Raw genomic sequence first — 23,403 nt, 5'->3', positions numbered from 1 at the left:
TTTGGTTTCAACAGTGTCTGATGTTGAACGATTAGAATTCTTCTCAGCAATGTTTATATTATTCAACCATTAATATTCAAGACTCGATTATGATCAGTTTTCAAAAATATATATCTTGAGAGGAGTTCCTCAAATTAGCCTTTTTGGTGTAAGTTTTATTATCGTACCAGTTAAACACAAGGCTATCTGTTTAGGTTCAGTTGCTTAGTGTACAATTCATTGACGTATAAAGTGAAGAGTGGTAAATTCAATTTTGAATGTGAACATCAACATTAGAATACAGGTACAGTCAACTGACAAGTCCGAAATAGGATGAAAGACGTGTTTTGGATTTCATTGATAGCCACAACTGAAGTATATTTTTAAAAAAATTGAACTCTGCTGCAATGTCTTTCAAGTTGTAATTTCAGATTGTATTGCTTGATAACTGCAACTCGATTGGAGCTAACGGCAGTAACATAATGTATCACATATTATCGCATTTAGTAACAACAAAAATAAAGAGTAATTATAGTTTTAAAAATAAATGAAATGTGAACAATTAGGGATATCAATAGCATTTGAGCAGTAATAATAATAATAATAATAATAATAATAATAATAATAACTGTAATGATGCACACTCACTTCTGAAGCAATATGAACGGCGACATCTAATTCAGTTTCTTGTGTCTCATAATTATGATGAATGCCTTCAACAGTTAGACTTAATCCAGCATCTAAGTTTGACAACACAAAAGACAAAAACAAAAACAAATGAAAATGCATGTGAAATAAAGTAGAAAAATGGTTTTGTAATGATTTATTTGCACAGATTAAGGATTATTTTCACTATGAACAAATGTGGTCATTAAAATCACTCCAAAAGACGAAGGAAGCAGTAGTTGGAATCTATATCATCTCCCTTTAATCCAATGTGCAATCATTGATGTGTTTTAAAATTTATTACCAACTGTTAATTATGTTGGTGATTTGCGTAGATCGTTGAGTTTTCGGTCTTAATACTAAGCACTAACTTTAGTTAGTTAACTAGTGGAAACCGGGAAAACCTGGACACCACTCTCGTCTTAAGTGAAATTCCTTAACAGTGTGCACGCATGAAACCCTGGTTGGTCAGCGAATAACCATTCTGAAAGGAAACATATTTTCTCTGAACATTCACGAATTAACTTACCATAAATTAAAAATTTCTCGCATCATTGTATATTTTGTGCTAATGTTTGTCCACTGAGATTAGGTATATGAAAATGGATGGCTCGAACATTCTTATTGCTATAAGCATAATGCTCAGCAGCCAATGTTTCGAGCTTCTATTTGGAATTGATAGTTGTTGTTAAGTTGTTTCAAATTACGGTGAAATATGTGTCCATGTATCGACTGTCGTTATAGCTGAGGTTATCCGCAACGTTTGAAGTACTAGCTGTATCTACTATTTTCAGTTATTTTTCCGTTCACTTAGAATATACTGATAATTTTAACTAAATATTTCATTTTCTAAGTCAAGAACTATCTGTTACCGTTCATGGTTAACATTATCAGTGCAAAGCAGCCAATAATTTAGTCGAAGTGAGAGCTTGACAGGTAATCTTTAGTAAATAGATCGGAAAATACGACCGAATTTGTGGGCCACAACACACTTACTGAACAATGAAAACATTGGTTTTAAAACTTAACCATCACCTTCAACGGTTCCGTAGTTTCTGACCAAAATTATATACATGAAAAGACCAACGAATACATCTATTTCATACTAAAATGGAAATTACTCTTCGACTATCAACTGGGATGAAATAAACAACCGACTCATGTTCTCAACTGTTGAAATTACTACAATCTACACAAAACCCCTTCTGATAATAAAATTGACAGATAATTCCCATTTAAACATTAAAATTAAAACACGAATTTCAGCGAAGGGATCTCTTTTCAACGAATTTATTATTAAGCTGTACAATCGTATATATATGAAAATTTTGTTTTTTTAAAAGTACTAATTCCGTGAGGAAATGTGAACACAATTAATAAAAAAGGTTATAATACTAGATTACGTAATATGAATAATAACAATAGATTTAGTGAATGTAACAAGGTGATTAAAATGTTTTTTGTCATAATAATTAAAGGTCATAGAGATGTAAATAATAATAAATAAGGTGATATGATGAGTATTTACGAATAAAACAATGAGAATATAAGACATAAGTAAAAGGGAGAATGCAGTAATAATAATAATAATAATAATAATAATAATAATAATAATAATAATAGGATAATCAAAATAATTAAGAATATGAATAGAAGTAGTCACGACAAGAATTCTAGCTATTCCGTTCCGAAGAAAAACTTTATACAAGTCTGGAATTTAAAGGTGATCGAACATCAGAAGTAATCAAAAATCGTCTAACAACAACGCAGCAAAACTGCGAATAACCTTCACTAGTAGAAACTTATTTTCTGTATCCATAAAAGATAAGCTTCCGCGTCTGGTCGCCTCCATGTGCATCTACCAGTTCACCTGCTCTTGTGGAGCAAGGTACATTGGCCGTAGCCAGCGCTCGCTTTCAACTCGGATACGGGAACATATCCCAGTTTGATTCTATAAGGGTGAAAGGAAAGCAGTTAGGAGTTCTATACTTGAACACCTGTTCGACCATAACCATTCTACAGATCCACAAATTGACTTTAAGGTTGCTTATATGGTTCGTTCAAATCTACCCAGATTTCTTCGTATCCCACTCTTACAAAATAGCCGAAGCTCTTACCACCCAGGAGCTTAAACCAGAACTATGCGTACAAAAGAAGTACGTCTTATCGTTATCATTACCTTGGCCTTAATTATTTTGATTATCCTATTATTATTATTATTATTATTATTATTATTATTATTATTATTACTGCATTCTCCCTTTTACTTATGTCTTATATTCTCATTGTTTTATTCGTAAATACTCATCATATCACCTTATTTATTATTATTTACATCTCTATGACCTTTAATTATTATGACAAAAACATTTTAATCACCTTGTTACATTCACTAAATCTATTGTTATTATTCATATTACGTAATCTAGTATTATAACCTTTTTTATTAATTGTGTTCACATTTCCTCACGGAATTAGTACTTTTAAAAAAACAAAATTTTCATATATATACGATTGTACAGCTTAATAATAAATTCGTTGAAAAGAGATCCCTTCGCTGAAATTCGTGTTTTGAAAATATTTAAATTTTGTGGAGACAACTGTTATTTGACCTACAATCGGTTTTAAAAATACAAACTACTTATGTAAACGTAGTAGTTATGTATCATAAAAAGTCAAAATTATTAAATCTAAATAAAACTTGTGCCTTCATTTATTTGCATAAATAAATTATTAACATTGATGAATTTGCCTTATTGCAAATTAATTAAGTCTAAAGGATGAAATGCATTTGAAAGAAGAATTATCTATTCAATTCCTAGCTTCGATCAGTAAAATTTCTTTGAATTTCTGTGTTTATAAATGGGTTCGTTGTTGAAGATTAGTTTTATCCTGAACTGACAAGCAAGGTTTAATAAGGGACCGAGTAGTGCCTAGGCTCCATTTAGCAACCTTATAATAACTTGTGTGAATTACTTTTCGGGCCCCCGGAGGGTCTTAGGTGCTAGATCTAGGCTTCATGCTAATTATCACTAGTCGGTAGGAGTAATAACAATCACGAGGAAACTGATATCCCCCTGGGATTCTAAAACACAGTCAGTGACAAAAGAAACTATGTAAACAGCCAGCTATTGTCAATCTTTTTTTCTCACAACAACATTTAAATTACAAAACCTAACGACTAATCAAGTGGGAAATTAATTTTATCCAACAAATGAGATGTTCACACGCAGTATCCGTCAAAAATTGATCTTAATCGATATAAAACTTAAAAGCAGAACATGGGGCAAGTTCTTAATCGTAAGAGAGGACTCTTTAGCAATGTTCACGTATAACTTTCCAGTGGGTTCAAACTCGGAACTTTCGGGCCATTCGACGAACGCTTGGTCAACATAGACATTGAATCGGCGTTCAAAAGCATAATTTCAACTTTAACTTGGGATATAATGCCACGGTTTTTCGATACTACTGATGAAAACGGTTTCATCGTGATATGTCTGAACTAAACCAGTCATAAATTTCATCAGAACTGTATTCAATCCCATGTGGGATTGCAGATATGCAATATTAAAGATTCACATATTAAGAAGAAACAGCTATACCATTCTCTCCGGTTTCCAATGTTACCTTGATTGAGAACAGTGTGTAACAAAATACTACAAACTAATACCCACGAAAATTCCCATTCAGCTAAATAGAATACTTGTACTTTAGAATTTGCCAAGATGGACACATAGTGAAAAAATGTGTGATACAAAGGTGAATACATTTTGGTATAGTCTAAACTACAGTTTCTTAATTTTTTCTCCACTTCAAAAAACTGCCTCTTTACCCCACATCTCTATTCTTGTTTTTGGACAAACACAATCTTAACTTTTTAGACATAGTAATCAATAAGTATTGCTTGTAACTTTTGTACGAGGGATGCGATGTGAACAAGTAACACCCTTTTATCATTTAGTTATACACACATATCTACGGTCTACAATAAGTTATAATTATATTAGAAATATGTGTATGTCTAGATTTTTCATTACTTAGGTAAATGAGTTTTAATGTTACCAAGGGAATCAGACTGCCGAAAAATGAAGTAATAACACCTTTACTTAGTTTGTTATTATTTATTAGTCCACTGATAACTAACTTTCAATTAATGGGATGGTGAAATGATAGCGGTAGAATAATAATAATCCCTCTATTCTTTAAATGAATGAATATTTTTAAGGGGAAAAAAGAATTAAAAATAAACAGAAATCAGCTGAAGATTATACATATATATGTTCTAGGTTTTAACCTATACTATGGTATATGAGGTTTAATGATATTCGCCTTTGTTGTCCATAACAATGTAGATGAATCTTTAAGTTAGTGTCTGAAAGTTAAACCCTTTAATTAATGAGCTCCCATTCCAGTGAAGAAGTAAACTAACCGTCTCTGTATCATAAGATGACATTAGTTCGAATATATATATATCAGGATTGTATTGAATCTAGTGTCGAAAAGAGGAAATTTGGAAAAAAAAGTTCGTTTAAACTTCTAATAAAATCATCTTCATCATGGTTTATATCCAGTTATTTATTTATTTGCTTACAAATAAATTCTAATACTTATTTTATACTGTCAACTAAGTGAGTTAATCCCCACCCTCCCCCCTAAATAAATGTCCTTGAAAATGGATACAAATCAAAGTAAACAAACAAATTATTGAAGCTTAAATGAAAAAATACTACCTCAACTTAGTAGTGTAATGAAATTTTGAATTAGATTTAGGACATTGTACATAAATAACAAGTTTAAATCATATAAATATTCAAATAAAGTACATTTAAATTTGTGATTATATGTGTAAGATATCATAATCGTTTGAATGTTGCGAATAAAATAACTTATATAATCGAAAAGGAAGAAATTCGTTATATCTTCAAGAAAAATTCGACTATCATTTAGTTTACCAACCAATATTGAATTCATTAGACCATTGGCAAGAATGATTAGAATTGAATTTTTATACAATAAATGGATTGTAGTTAACAGTGTCACATTGCGTTTTTAGCCTAGTGTATTTAATACTTATCCACTAAGCCACTGAGTCTAGATACTAACTACCTTATCAACAGTTATTTAAATAAGATCAGTTTGTGGTGTAAAATATGAAATTCAAGAGCTTCACAAACCAGCTCTGTACAGTCTGATTCATGATCTGTCTAATAAAATTTAATTAATTTGAATTTGGAGAAAAGCAACTTGGCAAAAATCAATACATTTCGAACAGCATAATCATCCTGATTTAAATGGTCGATCTGAGAAATATACGAGCTAGGCTAATTAAGTTCTTGACAAGAGTTACAATGACTCCAAGGATGATACAATGTCAAGATAACCATCAGCCGTATGTTTTGATTAAAATTTCAGGCGTATACAGGTGCTTTCCTTTTCCTTTACTTATTCATTATGTGAATGACCGCTAATTAACTGAACTGTAAAAATATTATCTGCGCAAACTATTTCAGTAAAAAGATTAAACAAAAATCCATACCAACCTTTAAGGCCATCTAGGGATGTTCTGAGCGATAGAAACATAAACATAACTAGTGTACTATTATAAATAAAGAGAATTTTGCAAGTATAATGTTGATACAAAAATTTTGTACGCTAATTTCTTCATAGCTTCAGTTAGCACATCGACTGAAGAAAGTTATATTTTGTCATATCAACTGGATCCTTAATAACAACTTCCTAAATTGAACAATTCATTTACCCCTAGCTGATAAAGTACATAAAATTAATTGATTAGATAATGGATAGGAAAAAATAATCACAAGTAAAATATCTCTCTGATAGCTATAAAAATATCTTCAGTCATAATCACAGTAGCGATTGAAAGAAAGTGAGCCAATCTCCATAGCTTTCTTCCAATCAACATAATCTACACACCAGGAAACATCGTTCATCAGGATAGACAATGGTGGTGAGACAATATCAACTTATCAATCCTACTAACTTCTTACAAACATGAAAATAATAATCAATAAACACAATACTAATCATATAACAAACCCTTAATATCTTCTTTAACTGTTTCACCAAGTGATCCAGAGGTAGCTAATTCAATACTAGAACCTGATTCAACATTATCCTCAACCCCAACAGATTTCATGTATAATTTATAAACATCCGATGTAGATGGATTGTTTAACTTAAATTGAATTATTTGACCATGAATTGTACGTGTACATGTAATAATGTCATTATTATCTGTACTACATTGTCCGTCTACGAAAATCGATCAACATAAAAGAACAGAAGATGTGAGATAATGAGATTTTGAACAACAACGAAAGACTGCTTGATATTTATTCAAAAAAGTCTATATGATTAGAAAGAGAATAAGTAAAATCAATTTTCTATAAGTAAATAGTTATTTGGATCTTGCGACTATTATTTTGGGCTGCAATGGATCAGTCCTTTTTTGATATGTGTGAATTGCTTAGATATTAATATCAATTCAAAAGCATTGTTAGCAGAGATAGATTGTGGCAAGCAGTGGGATCCAGAATGTGCATTTCGTCATACTTAGGCCTCGTCGGTTGAATATGCCTATATACCACATTTAGTATTCGTTTCGGGACTCTAACGTGGTACTGTTCGTCTCAAACTCTATCACGCTATTTACTTAGGTACTGAATCCAGATAGCCACTGGCTGGAATTTTAATTCGTTTGTATTGGTTGGTTGAATCTTTTCACTGAGCACACTCTTGTATAAGTATATATCTTATATACGTGTGTATTTATTAGATAGTTATTTTTAGTAATATTATTCTGGGTACCTTTTAATGTGAAAGAAGACGTCGCAGTTATTTACCTTACCTTTATGTTCCTTTTTATTCGTATAATATCGACTTTTCAAGATGGAGCTGAAAATAATTCATGTAGCCTAATGATACTCAATGTTATCCACAAGGTCTTACTATAGATTCAATTCTGAATAACAATACCATTTGGACATCTATACTAGGATGATATGAGTAAAGAGTCACCAAAAAGTTAGAACATGTATCCTGGATTTCACTTCTTATCTAAACAACTTATGAACTCCGTTTTATGTATTATTATTAATCATAATTATTCATATTTTAAACCGGAAGAAATACTTCTCTAAATTGTAATAATTGATAATTGAAATAATTAGAATCGTGATCAAAACATGTAATCAATTTAATACTTTACTTCAATAAAAATAATAGTAACGTATAATTATTTCAATAAATATTTCATAATTCCAATTAAATTTGTTTTCACATATACACATCTACAAATAGATTGTTACTATCTTATTTTTGTTCGAAGGATTATTAGAATACTAGCGGGCAATCCATCATTTAGCTTGATAAATATCCACTATATCACTGATGCTTAACTACATCAAATGACCAACTTTCTTGATTACATTGGTTATTTAGTTTTTGCTAGTTGCCTTGGGATTTGAATTCTTTTAATTTCACTTTATAGTAGATTATGATTCGAGAAGGATGATTGAAATCATGAAATAAAAATGACAAATAATATAATTAAAAATTCTGGACCTGAGGAAAGACAAAGAATGAATGTATTTACACCACTGCAATCAATTCCAAGCTATGTCACTCTACGTTCTCAATAACTGGTTACAATAATTGAGGAGACTCCACAATCAAGTGGTAATTAACACTTGCTGTAATGGATGCTGCTCACAAGGATGCTTGTAAGTAGTGTGTAACTGAGTGTGGTTTCGAAGTTGCGACAATTGTGAAGGCTTTCAGTGCATCAAAAGCACAGCGCTGGCAGAATATTTGGACACAAGACGAGAAGACAGAAAAAACCCAAAGATGCAAATGGACGACTGAAGGCTATGTATATGTATTATGTAAATACCTAGTAACTTCTCGCAATAATCATACCTGCCTTCTGTCTAATGTCATATTTCACACTGCTAACGTTGATCATTCGCCAAAAATTAATGACTTCATAGACTGATATTATATTCGAAATTATCAAGAGATTTTATCCTGATTAATACACAAAATTGTTTCATGATAAATACATTTCAACAAGTAAGATTAAGCACAAATTTCCTTTGAAATTTTCATTGAACAAATAATATGATCGATAATTTTCGAGTAGTTTTTTTTCTCACTAAAGTATCGAGATATTACAATTATATCTCAGAATACATCGTGTTGAATATTATCTTTTATTGAATTACAAATTAAAACGTTGTAGCAACTTATAAAGTTATGTAAATATATTTTATTTGACAGTAAAATACATAAAAATCAAAAGTTCGTAAAGGTTTTTCTATTCAAAGTTAATTTGCAAATGTACATTGACTGACACTAGCTAGGTTGACTCTTATTGAGATTACTGAATTCTGGTGTAAATGTTTAACCTTCATCAGGCTTTAATTGAAAGACCTATAATTCTTTGTCTCCATTTCAAGAACAATCTCTACTAAAATTAACATCTTTATGACAATTGTTCGTCCTCTGGTGACTAATATTTTATATGAGCTCTGAAAGTTTTATTGAGAAGACTGTTGACTAATTTAAGCAGTCAGACTATGTTTAGATTAAGGTAAGTATCAGTGATATTGTTTAAACTATCATTATGCAGGGTATCAGTTATATACATAAAATGAATGTTGTGGATGAACACAGTGTCTAAAGAATTCCAAATTACAGTAAAACATAAGAGACAAGTACCACAAAAGTTTATATATATATAAATTTACTATATCATTATCATAGTTTTGTACAAACCTTTAATTTGAACCCTGGCAACAACTTCATCTTCGGTCTCGCTGGAGGAACAACCAAAACGTTGTAAGGTTAATATCTTCAACTGATTATCGACATTATTTTCGTCTAATTGATGATAAGCTCTAATATCTAATAAATGTGAATCTCTTTGCCAAACCCATGCACGAACTGTATTCACCCCACTTGACGTAATAACTAAAATTAAAATTGTTAATAATAAATTAATTGACCGATTGGATTTGAAAAATATTTTTATTATATTATAGTTAACATTAAAAAGAATGATCTCAATTCAATGACCAAATGAAAATGAAGAAGCACTGAATAAATAAGTTTCGCTTTAATATGGGACTTCTCAAAGGTGGGCATTCATGACCCAAGGGTCTTTCGTCTAGAACACAAGCGTTTAGTCTCTGAAACTCCCAGTCAGTGTTTTATTCATTCAGCAGAAGAACACTGCAGGCTACGGTGTAAGTAAATTTCACCAAAGATTTCAAGTAAATGGGTTGAAGATTTTACTCAAATATCCTTTATGCGCAATGTAGTACAGCCCAATATACTGGATTAATAACACACGTATAGTGAAATTTAGAGTTCGAAGTTAATATCGCTAAAGCAAACTACACTTACTCAACAAATAAACGAAAAAAATTTACCAATAATGGTGGACATGCATGGTACATTTAATGGACATAATGAAAACATTGTGGATAATCTGCAGTAGAAATTGGTATTCTTAAAATTTTATCACCTATTTTGATGTGCGTTGTCTGATATTGAAACTAACTTTCTATACGCAAGCCCATAACCGACTTCCGAATGAGAAAACTACGAGTGAAAGAGGATGTTTACTGAACTTAAACGCTTCAGATGTATAAGCACAGCCTCCGCAAATCTACCTGTACTAATGTTCGATAATTACCAGAGTCAGTCATTGATTGAATACAGATACACAAAGGTAACATCTCAAGCCTGTAAGTAGTGATGTAGGTAATCCACATTTGTTTGAATCCCATGATGGAAGTAAAAGTTCTTTTCCAAGACTATAGATTCCGTTTAGCTGATGGTTGAAAAAATGGGATGAACTATAAACTTCGTATTTTCTGTTGACTGAATCGAATAATCTAACATCAGCACGAAGTACGAACGCATGTTAGTGTGTTTCGGGTGAGTAGGAGAGTGAAAAGTACGATAACATTATGAGAAAAATTACTCATCCACAACTTACTCAATGCCCGAAAAACATCTTTAATCACAGATGATTTTGTAGCTGATAAAGCTTTTGGCATACTCCATGTAACTGAGATCACGCTATTATCGACAGAATCTGGCCAAACATCTTGTAGTTCATATTTATAAACAGGTATAGACCATAGATCGGAACCAACATTAATGCCTAGAAACGCTTGTACACTTGTCTCTTCTATATTCTAGAAAACAAAAACAAAAAATTGGTACACATAATCCACTTATGTTTATTGTAATTAGTCTTATGATTTGAATTATATTTATTATATATCACAAAGTCCCACTGTTTCACAAATGACTAGGTCACACAAAACATATATATATATATATATATATATATATATATATATATATATATATATATATATATATATATATATATATTACTCATTCATTCTTATCATTCAGCAGCATTAAAACCGACAAATCATACACTTCTTAAGATTATTTCAACTTTCGTCAACCTTTCGTTCAACCTCTATTATATAACTTCACTATCAAAATCTTTTAAAGAAAACATATTAGCAATAATGATTCTTACTGCATTTGTTCTACTTCCTGCTTGTCCACCTTCTACAAATACCACACCAACTTGTACATCTTTTAACAGACTGTAACCAGTAATATTGAATTTGAAGTAACTTTCATGTTCATTCTCTGGTAATTCAATGAATCCTACATGTGATTCAATTGTTTGTTCAGCAAATGTTGTCGTGTAATTTGTTTGAAATATAAAATCTGCAATTTTGTTTTTGAAAAACAAGTAAAGTAAAAAAAAGGAGAAATAGAATATCAAATTATTTATCTAGTAATTTCAGCAAATAGTACGCGTATGTCTGTGTTTAAATTAAATGATTTCTGAAGGAGTAAATCAAGAAGTTAAGAATGATTGTGAATGTAACGGAATTTATTAGATGACTGTAGGTAGTCGGCACGATACCCCTACTTGACCTAGGTTTGGTGCTAATATGACCGTATCGACAATGTGTACCTGCAATCTTGAGGGAAATGGTACTCCTTGTGATAATATTTGCAACCTGTGAAATTACCACACAGAAGCGAAAGCAAAGATTGATCGCCCAAATTATTCACAATTGATTGCCTGTTGGCGTAGTGTTCAATGTCATGGTCGTCTACTCCTTTCAATACTGATAAAATCCAGTCGATTACATGCAAGACCAAAGCTTCCTATCTGCTATTTTCGACCATCTGATATAAAAATATATTGCATGCAATTTTACACAGACTTTGTCGACACAATACGTACCGATACCATACATACCACTAATACAAATAGCTGCTGATTTACATTTTGAGTAGATGTAAGTATAAGGTTGTAGAGATTTTCGAGTTTCTCTGAAATCATGAACCTATCAATGTTAAACCACTATTGAAAAATCCAGTACGGAGTTACTCAGCAGTGCACATCCACCACCACAAACAAAAAAATCAATCCCAGGACATTTAGTCTCATGTGCGAACGCATAACCCTAGCATCGATCGGTCTTTCATTTCAATGAAACGCAACAACCTCCTCAACCCTATACTTAATATATCGTGTTCTCACTATTAATGAGCTTTGAGGGGAAATTTCCATAGTTCCCGTGTGAATCTGTGATCAGTGAAGCTATTCCGTGTCAGGTGTAAGACAGGTACCACCGGAGACAATGGGAGATGGTCGCGAAATATAGTGAGCTGATTGAAGTTAGACATCAACGCCGTTGGATGCTAGCTTAGTGGTCTAGAGGTTAAACGTTCTCGTACACGACTGAAGGTCCTCGTTTTGACTCCTAGCCGCGTTTCCACTGATGCACACTACCGAGTAGTCCCATACTAGGAGTGAACGGAAGTCCAGTGGCTTCAAGTTATTAAATGGTGGTCTAACATTGATGGGTAGTTGTTGAAAAGATATTTCAGCAAAAACTTTTCAATGTTTAAGACTAAAGAATCTAAGAAACGAAACGAAGTAAAAATGTCTATCAAGAAATATCATTTTTGGACAAGTCTTTATTGCCTTGGACTGTTTTGTTTTTAAAAAATAAATCTTCATTAGACATATTGATCCAATTATTTACAGAGTTTAGTTTCTCTTATGAACAGGTGTCTGCCTCACTTAGTCTAGATGGTATATGCATTGGATAGGTACAATGGAGTGAACAAAGAGCTAAATGGGAACCGTCCTAATGTATATGTGCTTATGTATGTATGTATAGGAATACAAAGAGTAGATATGGCAAAATAAGACATAATGTAGAAAACTAGAGATTATAACATACAATCAGATGATGCATCTATGTATCTGAATGAATAATTTTTCATGTATCAAAAGCAATTATTATAATTTAATGTTATGTCCAGAATACATTCTAAGATTTCATGACATGTACTGTAATGAATATATATACATATATACTTTAGCTATTATGATGATTACTACTATGACTTTAATTACTAATATTAGTCAGTAGTAGTATTGTCATAACTAACATCAGATAACTTAATTACAAGTAAGTATAGTTTTGATAACTAAAAGAAAATAGATTATTTGCGCAAAGCATATGGTTATTACTGATTATCATCAATATATATTCATCTTCACTCAACTGGTTTTGACTTTTAAAGAGGAGAGAGTAGAAAACTTGCAAAATTGGATGAGTTATTGAGTCGAGACATTTGGTTTATTTATCAGCATTCATGAAGATGACTATATCAGAGATGAGGAAACAGAATGTTATTAACAGTCTATATATATATATATATATATATATATATATATATATATATATATATATACACTAGCACTTTGACATGGTGGTCAAGACTCGATACTTTGATAACTCGATCGAGCTATGTTAGTTTGAAAACTCATTTCTTTAAAACCTACCATCCCAAATAGGTTGACTGGCTAGTGACCGGACTGAAAACAGTGGGTGAATGTTGGAACGTGAATTTTCGATGCCAGCTGTTCTGTGGTGGAACGGCTGAAAGGTGATTTGCTTAGACAATCGGCATATTTAACGCTCAGTAGAAATACAATCATGTAGAGCTCAAATCGTCTACAATTATAACGAAAATCTATTGTAACCATAGAGGAAAAATAATAGTGTTAGACGTATCAAATGCCTGATTTTGTGTCTGTTGATTATTTATAGCAAGCAAATTAACACTAACCCTGGATTCATACCATAAACCTTTAATTCCGAAACGAATCCTAACTTGGTTGTGCAAAATCTTACGGATTAAATAATCATACGGGTTTGTTTGACCTTTATTAATTTTCATATAAAAATGCCTTGACAAGTATATGTGTGACCAGATTGTTCGAAATGTATAGTGCAAATACATCACATTTTTCAGATCAACTCCGTCTTCTCATTGTTCTATCGAAATCATACGGGTGCCTATTTTATGTTTGAACAAAATTCACTCATAAATATAGTTGCAGAGCGCTTGTACATTATAGCTGATACCGGTTTTCGATGAAAATTATGACTCTAATTCTAACTAGGTACAATGTGGGAACCATTACAAATCTGTTTGGACCCTTAAAGGGTTTGAGAAGATGGACAGTCTATATTAAATTTCGGTGTTTTTTTAGGGTTAACTATCATTGTAACCTGTAGACGACATCAATAGACTTACTAATTGTGCAAAATCTGGTTATTTTTTCAGCATCATCACTATCTTTCCCATAAACTATTAATATACAAAAGCTGTTTTGTGATTCGCTAAAAAATTACTGGAACTTCGTCGTGGTCGTTTTAAGTTTGTCCCTCTCGCTTAAATATCACCGCACAATAAATACAAGTATCACATAAGCATTAAATAAAACATTTAACTGATTTTAATGAGAACTATTAATTTAAAAATACATTTTCTTACCTTCATCGAAATCTGTTGGTTTAAGATTTGTAGATAGCGAGAAAAGTTGTGATTTCTTATTGTCGGTAGCTTGGCAACTACACTGGTACTGACTGTAATATTGATGAGCTGGAAATACATTTGAAAAGAAAAACTCGAAACAATTACTAGTAAATCTCAATCTTTCAAGTTAATTCAGAATAATCTCATGAAAAAGTTTGAGAAAATAATAAAACGATACTTAAATCCACAAAACATAATATTTAAAAAACCTTGATTTAAGTGGTTTGTGATGACTGATTTCATTTATGTTGCATTCCCCACAGATTGTTGTTAGTTAGGGTAACATGACAAATCAAGGAGCATTTCGACACATCTGTCTTGTACTGAAAAGTAATCAAACGTGTCGAAAATGAAATAGTTATCATCAATGGAATTCGATTTTCATTGCAAATTGTCTGAAGTTAGAATTATACCACTAGACGTCGACGCAATGGTTAAGAACTAGCTATGATACATGAAGATCCTGTGTTCGACCATTGGCAACGTCATAGAAGCACTTTGCAGTAGAAGTCCCATACTAGGAGGAAACATCTGCCCAATGCTTCTTGATTTTCAGTAGTACCCCAACTAAGGTCAACCTATGAAGAATGGAACCTATAGTAATAATAATAGGTGAGTTGCTAAGACAAGAATTATCTATATCTAATTTTTTTTACAAACATTAACGCAACAGTCATTATCATCATCTCGATATGCATGATGTGTACTGAGACGATTCTGTATCATTTTATACCCTGCTAATACAAATTTTTGTTGAAAATACCCGGATGACAGATTTGGATACCAATTTTTAATGAGCGTATGTAACAATAAGATAATAATAGTAATATACCAACTGGTAATTTGAAAAACTTCAGTACAGAAATTACAAAACGCTATGAAGTTTAATCTTCCACACACAAACACATTCCCACATAAATCAAGGATAAAACAAGTGGAAATAAAAAAAAGTGGATACATTCGGAGGTGTGTGTATCTGTGTCTATATATGTCGGGACGAAGGGAGTGGTTTAGTTTTTGTACGACAACTCAATAAGTATACACAGAAAAAAGAAACTGAAATGAATACAAAAAATATGTCTTGTATGACAGATTCTCCAGAATTATTCTTGTTTCCCAGCAAAACAAACGAGTACTTGGAAGAGCAACTGAATTGGTAGATAATTCTAATTCAATAATGATATGAGCGATAAACAACGTATGAATAAATCACATCATTATCTTAGTAAACGAACCCGTGAACATTTGATCAATAACACTTAATATTCATAGATATTGATAAAGAATAGTTTCCTTCTGTTTAAGATTGGTATTTTCTTATTGTTTTTAATGTTAAGTATTGTAAACCAGAGCAGATTGTCTCGATAATGTCACCAAATTACACGTATTTAAGCAAACTTGGATAGTGGTTGGTAGTACGGAACAGAACAAGCGTTTCAACCGATTTGAAATCTTAACTGGTTGTTACACTTCAGTATTGATATTCAAACGGTGACTTAAACCCAATACCTTCCGTTTCAAATCCTAAAGCATTATCCATTGAGCTACTGAGTTCAGATAAATATTAGTTTGGAAAACAGGTATAAATTTTATTTTTAGGGTTTCTGTTTTCTTGGTTGTCGATTTTGAAAAAAACCAGTGGCTATCTGAACCTAATAACCAAGTTAAAAACACGTTGTGTATGCTTGAGAAGAAAAGTAATGGTTTCGAAACTTAGTCTGAAAATCAGCATGAGGATGCAGGTAGATATAAATATGTATCCTGAAATCCCACGCTAGCCAATATTCAACTTTATCGGGAATAACTTTCGCCTTAAAATTCCTTTACTTTTCCAAGGTGGTGCACAAGACCTATAACTTAATTCAGATGCAAGGTTTAGTAAGTGTTATGTCAGCCTTTGAACTGCATAATTTCATTTTTCCACAACAGTTGAATGACAATATCTAAGTGTGATTTCAGTAAACGATATCTTGGAATAAGAAAATGGATCATTTACATTATCATATAAATTATGATTTTATTGACACGATTCAACTGCTCCCTACCTAGTCATTGTTCAGTCTGACAGGCTAGGGCAACTAAACATATCGGTTCATGGCCAAATAATGAGTGAGAGATGATGATGAGAGCAAGCTACTGGGTAAGATTTGGCTTAAATTGAAAAAAATGACAGATATACGCCATTAGTTGAAAATATGGCCTGGTTTTCTGAGGGAAATATATTACATCTTTTTTTCTTTTATAAATGAGTTGTGCATATATTTTAAAATTGATTATCAAATAAAATACTTGATTTTTCTACTCAAATAGCTGATTTGAGGACACCTAAATGAAGTATATACATCAGTGACAGACTTGGACAATGACAGAACATAACACATTCTCTGAAAGCCGCGACTTAGTATGAACTAACAAAAAACGAAAGTAAAGGATGGATAGGAGCGGCCTCAATTGATTAATATTAATAATTATTTCCGTTTCAAAATAGAAATAACATTACCGATGGTTTTTTTAAAAAAGTCAAACAGAATAAAGAAATTGAAAATGAAGACAAAACAAATGAAAATGCAAAAGTCAAGTGAGGATGAGAAATTAATTGTAATTAGGTAAGAATGAAAGGGGATACGTAGTTTGATTGGTAGAGGTTTTCGGAGTTTGGTTTATTTCGTGGGTTGTACAAGACTTATCTAAGTTGCGGTAAGGTTGGGAATCAGAGAATACTAGAAGGCAGTTTCTTTCTGGATTGAGACTCTCTAGCAGCGCAAACTCATAATACTATAAGAATCAGAGTTTAGGACCCTCAGGTTTTTCAGAGAATGCTCCCTGGTGGGATCGAGGTTAAACGCGGCTAAAGAGACTTTTATAGCCCATGTTTGACTTGAATCAAATTATATATTTCACACTTTATTTCATATATGTTCGTCGACTTAAACTCGTGTGTAATAACGTGAACTCGAAATGCTAAAAATACAAAATTTATGGAATATACATAGATTCAAAGTATCTATATATGGCCAGACAAACGACGAATACAGTAGGAAAAATATGGAAATTTGACTTTGGCCACGATCACTGAACTAAAAAAAATGCAGACTACGAGGTCAAACAATAGTGTATACGATACATAAACAGATACATACTAACACATGTGCACACGGAATCTGGAAAAAGAAACAACCTATACGGGTGAATAATTACGCTCACGAATATATGTTCAATAAACTTACAATGATATTTTAGGAAATGTAGTTGAACAAAGGATCACAAAATACTTAATAGGATTACAATGACTTATTTTCTTAGTCGGACTGAAATAGTTCGCTTAGAGAGTTGCGGAAAGAATTCCTACAACTCCCATACTGGGATAAAACAATTGCCCAGTGTCCCTCAAATTTCAGTGGTATCCAAACGAGACCAATCTGTGACGAATACGACATTTGTGCTGGCTATCACTGAACATTAAGAGAATAAACAAAAACACTGACAACAAATTACTCATAATATGAAGTTGATTTTGTATAAGAAGAATGACGGAATAAATTTAGTCCGACCAATAACCATTCATAAAGCGATAATTGGTACAGTCTAATGCAATGAGCTTGACTCCAGTCTACTTCGATGGATCATGTTTGCTGATGTAGGAGTGCCGGTTAAAAGAAAGCAAAAGGTGATCAAAATTAAGACGTGGCATCGATTTATCAAATGATTGAATATTACTTTGAGCCAATTTAGACGGTCCAAACTAATTGTTTGGAGTTATTGGAATTATCAAGATACATGCGAAAATATTTAGTGAAATGGCTCAAAAATCGAATACAATAGTTCAGATGCATTTACTTTCATTATTTGTCACTAAATCTAGGGTTTTAAAATTATCTTATATTCTATTACTCCAAAAATTCCTTTTTATTTTCGAATTATATTAACTCTGTTTATTATTTTCTATTACCAGTAAAACTGTTCATACCTCTATACTAGTCTGAAATCTATCTTGATAATTTGATTTTTATTGTACTAAATAGTAATGTACATTCATGCCAGTATATCATACTGTTTGTGACCGACTGACTGAATAACTAGTAGAATATAAACAGTATAAACTAACTTCCACTTTGGTATGTTAAATAGTTTAAATTTATAAAAGGAAGTACCGAGGGAGAAAATAAATGACAGCAAAAGTACACAAATATTGATTAAACAATGGCAATTTTATCTTAGTTTCTGTCAAAACGCTTACTATTTTAAGCTTATTCTAATCAAATTTCTAGATTATTCACACATTGCAAAGCTGCCCAGTAATCATAATCCATACAGATATCTATGAATCCTACAACACTTTGTTTTTTACATACTCTGTGAAACAGGAATTGAATTTCATCTGATAATTAACAGAGATAACCTATATATGACTTGAAAGGATTTCGCATCATGAACTCATGTTACTTGAAGAATTCATGCTAAATTAAAGAACAATGGACGGTTGTGTGATTCTTGTTTAAAGTACCTAAAGCAGTGGGAACTTAACGCCATAAATAACATCAAACCGGCATTGTAATGAACACAGTACAGTTTAGTTATCCTCATTTTCTTACTTTAGCCAACTTGTGATGTAGCACACAATATTCATCCAATGTTCACTCTATAAATTAATACCTTATTACTATTCTTTTGTTGGTCGATCTCATAAGCCAAGGTAAAAAATAATGAAATCCATGTTGAAGCTAATCATTAACAAGTACAAAGTGTATTATGTATTTGTTTGGCTTTTGTGAAAAGTGTTTATCAACTCAAGGTCATCGCTGTCGCCAACTGATATATTGACGTATTCAGTGCTGATTCTAAACACTGAATAGCTTGAATCATTGTATACAACAATTTATTATATGTAGAGATTGTAGGATACTCATAATTTAAATCACAAACTGATCTTAGTTAGATGATCATTGGAAACCGAAAAGCACTATATGACCATTTTTTCCTAGTACTGGACTCCTCAGCAGTGTTAATACACGAGGACTCGTCCGGGAATCGAAGTCGGTCTGGCGCGCGGACACTTAACCTTTAGTTCACTGAGACGCGATCCAAAAGCGTTAATATTTAACCTAAATCAATCTGTTATACTGAACAATTCTCATTCGTTGTTTTGGATGGATACGCTGCCCACACCCAACACAGCTGAACTCCACTACTGGTCAGGGCTTTTCGTTAGAACTCACCAGTGAGCACATTATTATTATTGGTAGTATAATGTTATTTTCGGAACAGAAAATCAAACGAAAGTAACTTCTTTCGTGAATAATAAAATAAGACTATTGGATTAATTACGTTTGCAGCTAGGTAAGGCAACGTCAATTTAATATTAATATTAAGAATGTCTAAACTTATAAGATTCATTCATTTATTTATTGTGAATTCTATCACATCTATAGATGCATAGAAGCATACATAGATGTATGTATCTAGGAGATATTAATTGAATATATATTTAACATGGCGTAATGAAATGAATATATTCACTTAAAATATGAATAATATTTATTCGTGTTAAATTTGATAAAAGCATCATTTTATCCAAACAGAACAGGGAATTTTCGTGTCAAACACTTACAATATAGCCTTTTATATGTTATATATGTATTATTATTATTAGCTAAGTAAGTAGTAAAGACCTTCCAGAAAATAAAAAGATAGTTTTTTTATCAACCATATGTTAACATTATGATCAGGATTAGGATGAATTACAATTTGACGTGATTAAATTCGAATAATGGACTTATTCATATTGTAATAATAATACTAATAATATTTATAATAAGGGGCTACCAAGTGTAAATTAATTGAATATGGTACTCCTTCAAATGAAATTCAATAAATCCAGTTATTATTTATTTCAGAATGATGTACGTTCTCTTATGTGATGATAATTATTCACTCAGTTTTGACATTTGTCTAGTATGAAACGTGTTGTTAAGTGGACATTTTTCTAGCTGTTAATAAAAATCACACAGCAGAAAATTTTTATACAAAGAGTGATATTTTCTTATAAAACATATTCTTCATAGTCATAGATCATCAATTGGTTTATCTTCTTCGGTTTTCTTGATCATTTGTGGACTAGAGGCAAACGTTTCTGATCACGACATAGTGGTTGGAGGAAGTCGACAGGAAACCCTGGACCTAGGTTTCATGCTACTTGACACTCATCAGCAAGGTGTACCTGTAATCTTGAGGGAACTGATGCTCCCTGAAGTATTCGACCCCATGTCACCCACGGTTTCCTGTTGACTACCACCAGCCACCATCTTATCTCAACACAGTGCACGCAATGTTGAGTCACTTAGACTGGTGGCCACATTACGACTTGGTCGATAAGATTCGATCTGCACTAAGGATATGACATACATGACATGGATCACCACCCAGCGACCAATCAATTGCAAAAGTTTCAGATCACAGTAGTGTAAATTAATTGTGTTTCATTGACTCATCACGATTACTCTTGTACACCTGAAGTCTTTTGTATCGTAACGTTGAGGTTTTCGAAGTATGTTTTAAACAGTAGATTATAACAAATAAAACTGTAATGTGTGCCTAAACCTGCACTTCTATACTCGATAAGTCTAATTACAATATGTATACAACTGTATTCTATAATAGTTTAAGTAAATTCTTTGAACTAAAATAGTTTAATGATGAAAATATCCATTTCAACTATACACATCTTCAGATAGAAACGATTAGTGATCAAGCTACTAACAAAACTTTATTTCATACGGAACAACCAAATTAAGAGATATTGACGAGGAATCTCAATTCCATCAATCATATCACTATTATGAATATAAATCAATTTATCAGGGTGCCTTATCTGTCAAGAATCAATCCAAACTGTACACTATCGTGTTATTGGACTAGAGTTTTAAAAAGATGATTCAAGGTTATTTTATTTTCAACGGGAAAATTTAATCAACTTACTTGATCTTGACTTGTAGTGCTATTTGTCACTAGTTTAGAACAAACAGAAAAATATTTAAATTATTGGTTTCATTCTATCTACTAATGTATTGATCCGTATTCGTTGATAATAATAATGATAATGATTATTATGGCATACTTACGAGTGACATAAGCCCTAAAGAACGTTATCTTCAAGAATTAGTCTTTATCATGGCATGACATAAACTAGAAAATCATGAAGCACAGAGAGCTCTGTAATGATATTTTATTATACAGTGAGCCGCTACAGCAGTGCACAACCAAACTAACTTAGATTAAATTGAGACTAAGAGCTTGAATTCTTATTGATGAGCATGATGTCACCAGAAAAGTGAGTTGAAATTCTATGTTTCACAAACTGGTCAATCCAATCGATTTGCACTATAGCAAGGCCAACTTTATTCAGTGTAAATCGTAATATCGTTCTTATTCTGACCATATTCAGTCAATCAGTCAGTCATGGATAACATAGAACACAGCACAAGTGTGTATTGGTCCACGTACTCACAGCATATCAGTAGAGATAGACAGGATTATCAAGACAAATGCCAGAGATGTAGAAATAGTATTAGTGTCGGTGATAGTATAAAACATTAGATGTAGATAACATGGTTTGATAAGAAAGATTGAATCCATGAAAAAAGGAGTAGAAGATAATTTTAAAAGATAAATAATGAATGTATCTGAACAACTGCTGTCAATTTTGAAACATCCCACCCAAAGTCTCTAACCATTGGTTACCATAAACGCGCAGACCCCAAACAGGTAATGCCAACCTAACAACACTACTCAATCCAACAGTCAACAGTGTTATAAAATGACATTAAATTTTGATTCGACCACTTATAGCTTTCTTCGAACACACTTGTATGCCTGTTAACAACAAGTGCTCAGTTCATGGATCTTTATGGAGCAATTTGAAAATCTCAACTAAAACTTTATCTCGTTTAATAATAGTAGTTGAATTTTATATTAATGAAATGCGCGCTGTTTAGGAGAATAAATTTAAAAACAAATATGGGCACTTTCAAACTGTTCCCCAAGTGTTAATTCAAAAGGTAAAAAAAAATTCAAATCATTTCTGTAAATGACAAGTAAGTAAACAAATAAATAGGAGAGTTGAATTTCCGGGTTAAATAAACAATCAGTCAGGAGTTTGCTTTTTGTTTATCATCCTCATGAATGAAAAAAGATTAAACAGAAACAAGGGAAAATAAACAAGTAAATAAATAAACAACATAACACTTTAAACAAAACCTCACTATCGATAGCAATAAATAATTTCTGATGAGAGAAAAAGTGCTGAAGTTATCAACAACGTTTTCTATGTTCACCATGTATGTCGTACTGATTTCAGTTAAATTTCCGTTCATTTAGATGTGTGAGGTTAACTATCCTATTTTGATTGTTCAATATCCGCTCAGTTAGTGAGTGAGTATTGCATATGAGAGGATTTTATCTTAATTATGTAAAGCTATATTCATATTATCTTCTATAAACATGCTACTATAAAGCTTTGCCACCTTGCCGGATGAAAAATGCAAATAAAGTGGAGGCTGGAGTTTAAGATGAAATCCACAGTTATAATTATCCTCTTATATGCAACAATTGCTGATTAAATGAGAGGAAAATTACCTGAAAATCAGATGCGCCACAGATTTATGGGGAAGTATCCTATTTCTTCATTTAACTCATGTGTGGTGCATATTCAAGTGTAAAATTTATATTAAAGATTTCAATTTTTCTTCAACCACTTACTCATAATTCATAAATTTGTGTTTTTATTCAGTCATA

The 23,403-nt window shown here is 31.9% G+C and overlaps 1 protein-coding gene across 1 annotated transcript in view; it reads right to left on the bottom strand.

The window, feature by feature from the left end:
• Positions 1–23,403, bottom strand: part of MS3_00010303 (uncharacterized protein) — a 123,154-nt gene that overhangs the window by 48,149 nt on the left and 51,602 nt on the right. Inside the window, exons 6-11 of the mRNA XM_051218665.1 lie at positions 14,572–14,679; positions 11,231–11,427; positions 10,670–10,871; positions 9,442–9,636; positions 6,703–6,918; positions 628–719 (exon numbers count right to left, since the gene is read on the bottom strand). Of these exons, the coding sequence (XP_051070445.1) occupies positions 628–719; positions 6,703–6,918; positions 9,442–9,636; positions 10,670–10,871; positions 11,231–11,427; positions 14,572–14,679 (1,010 nt within the window). The remainder of the gene's footprint in view (positions 1–627; positions 720–6,702; positions 6,919–9,441; positions 9,637–10,669; positions 10,872–11,230; positions 11,428–14,571; positions 14,680–23,403) is intronic.

This window comes from Schistosoma haematobium, chromosome ZW, assembly GCF_000699445.3.
Source record: "Schistosoma haematobium chromosome ZW, whole genome shotgun sequence".
Classification (NCBI taxonomy): domain Eukaryota; kingdom Metazoa; phylum Platyhelminthes; class Trematoda; order Strigeidida; family Schistosomatidae; genus Schistosoma; species Schistosoma haematobium.
This window is presented reverse-complemented; position numbering and strand designations above follow the sequence as displayed.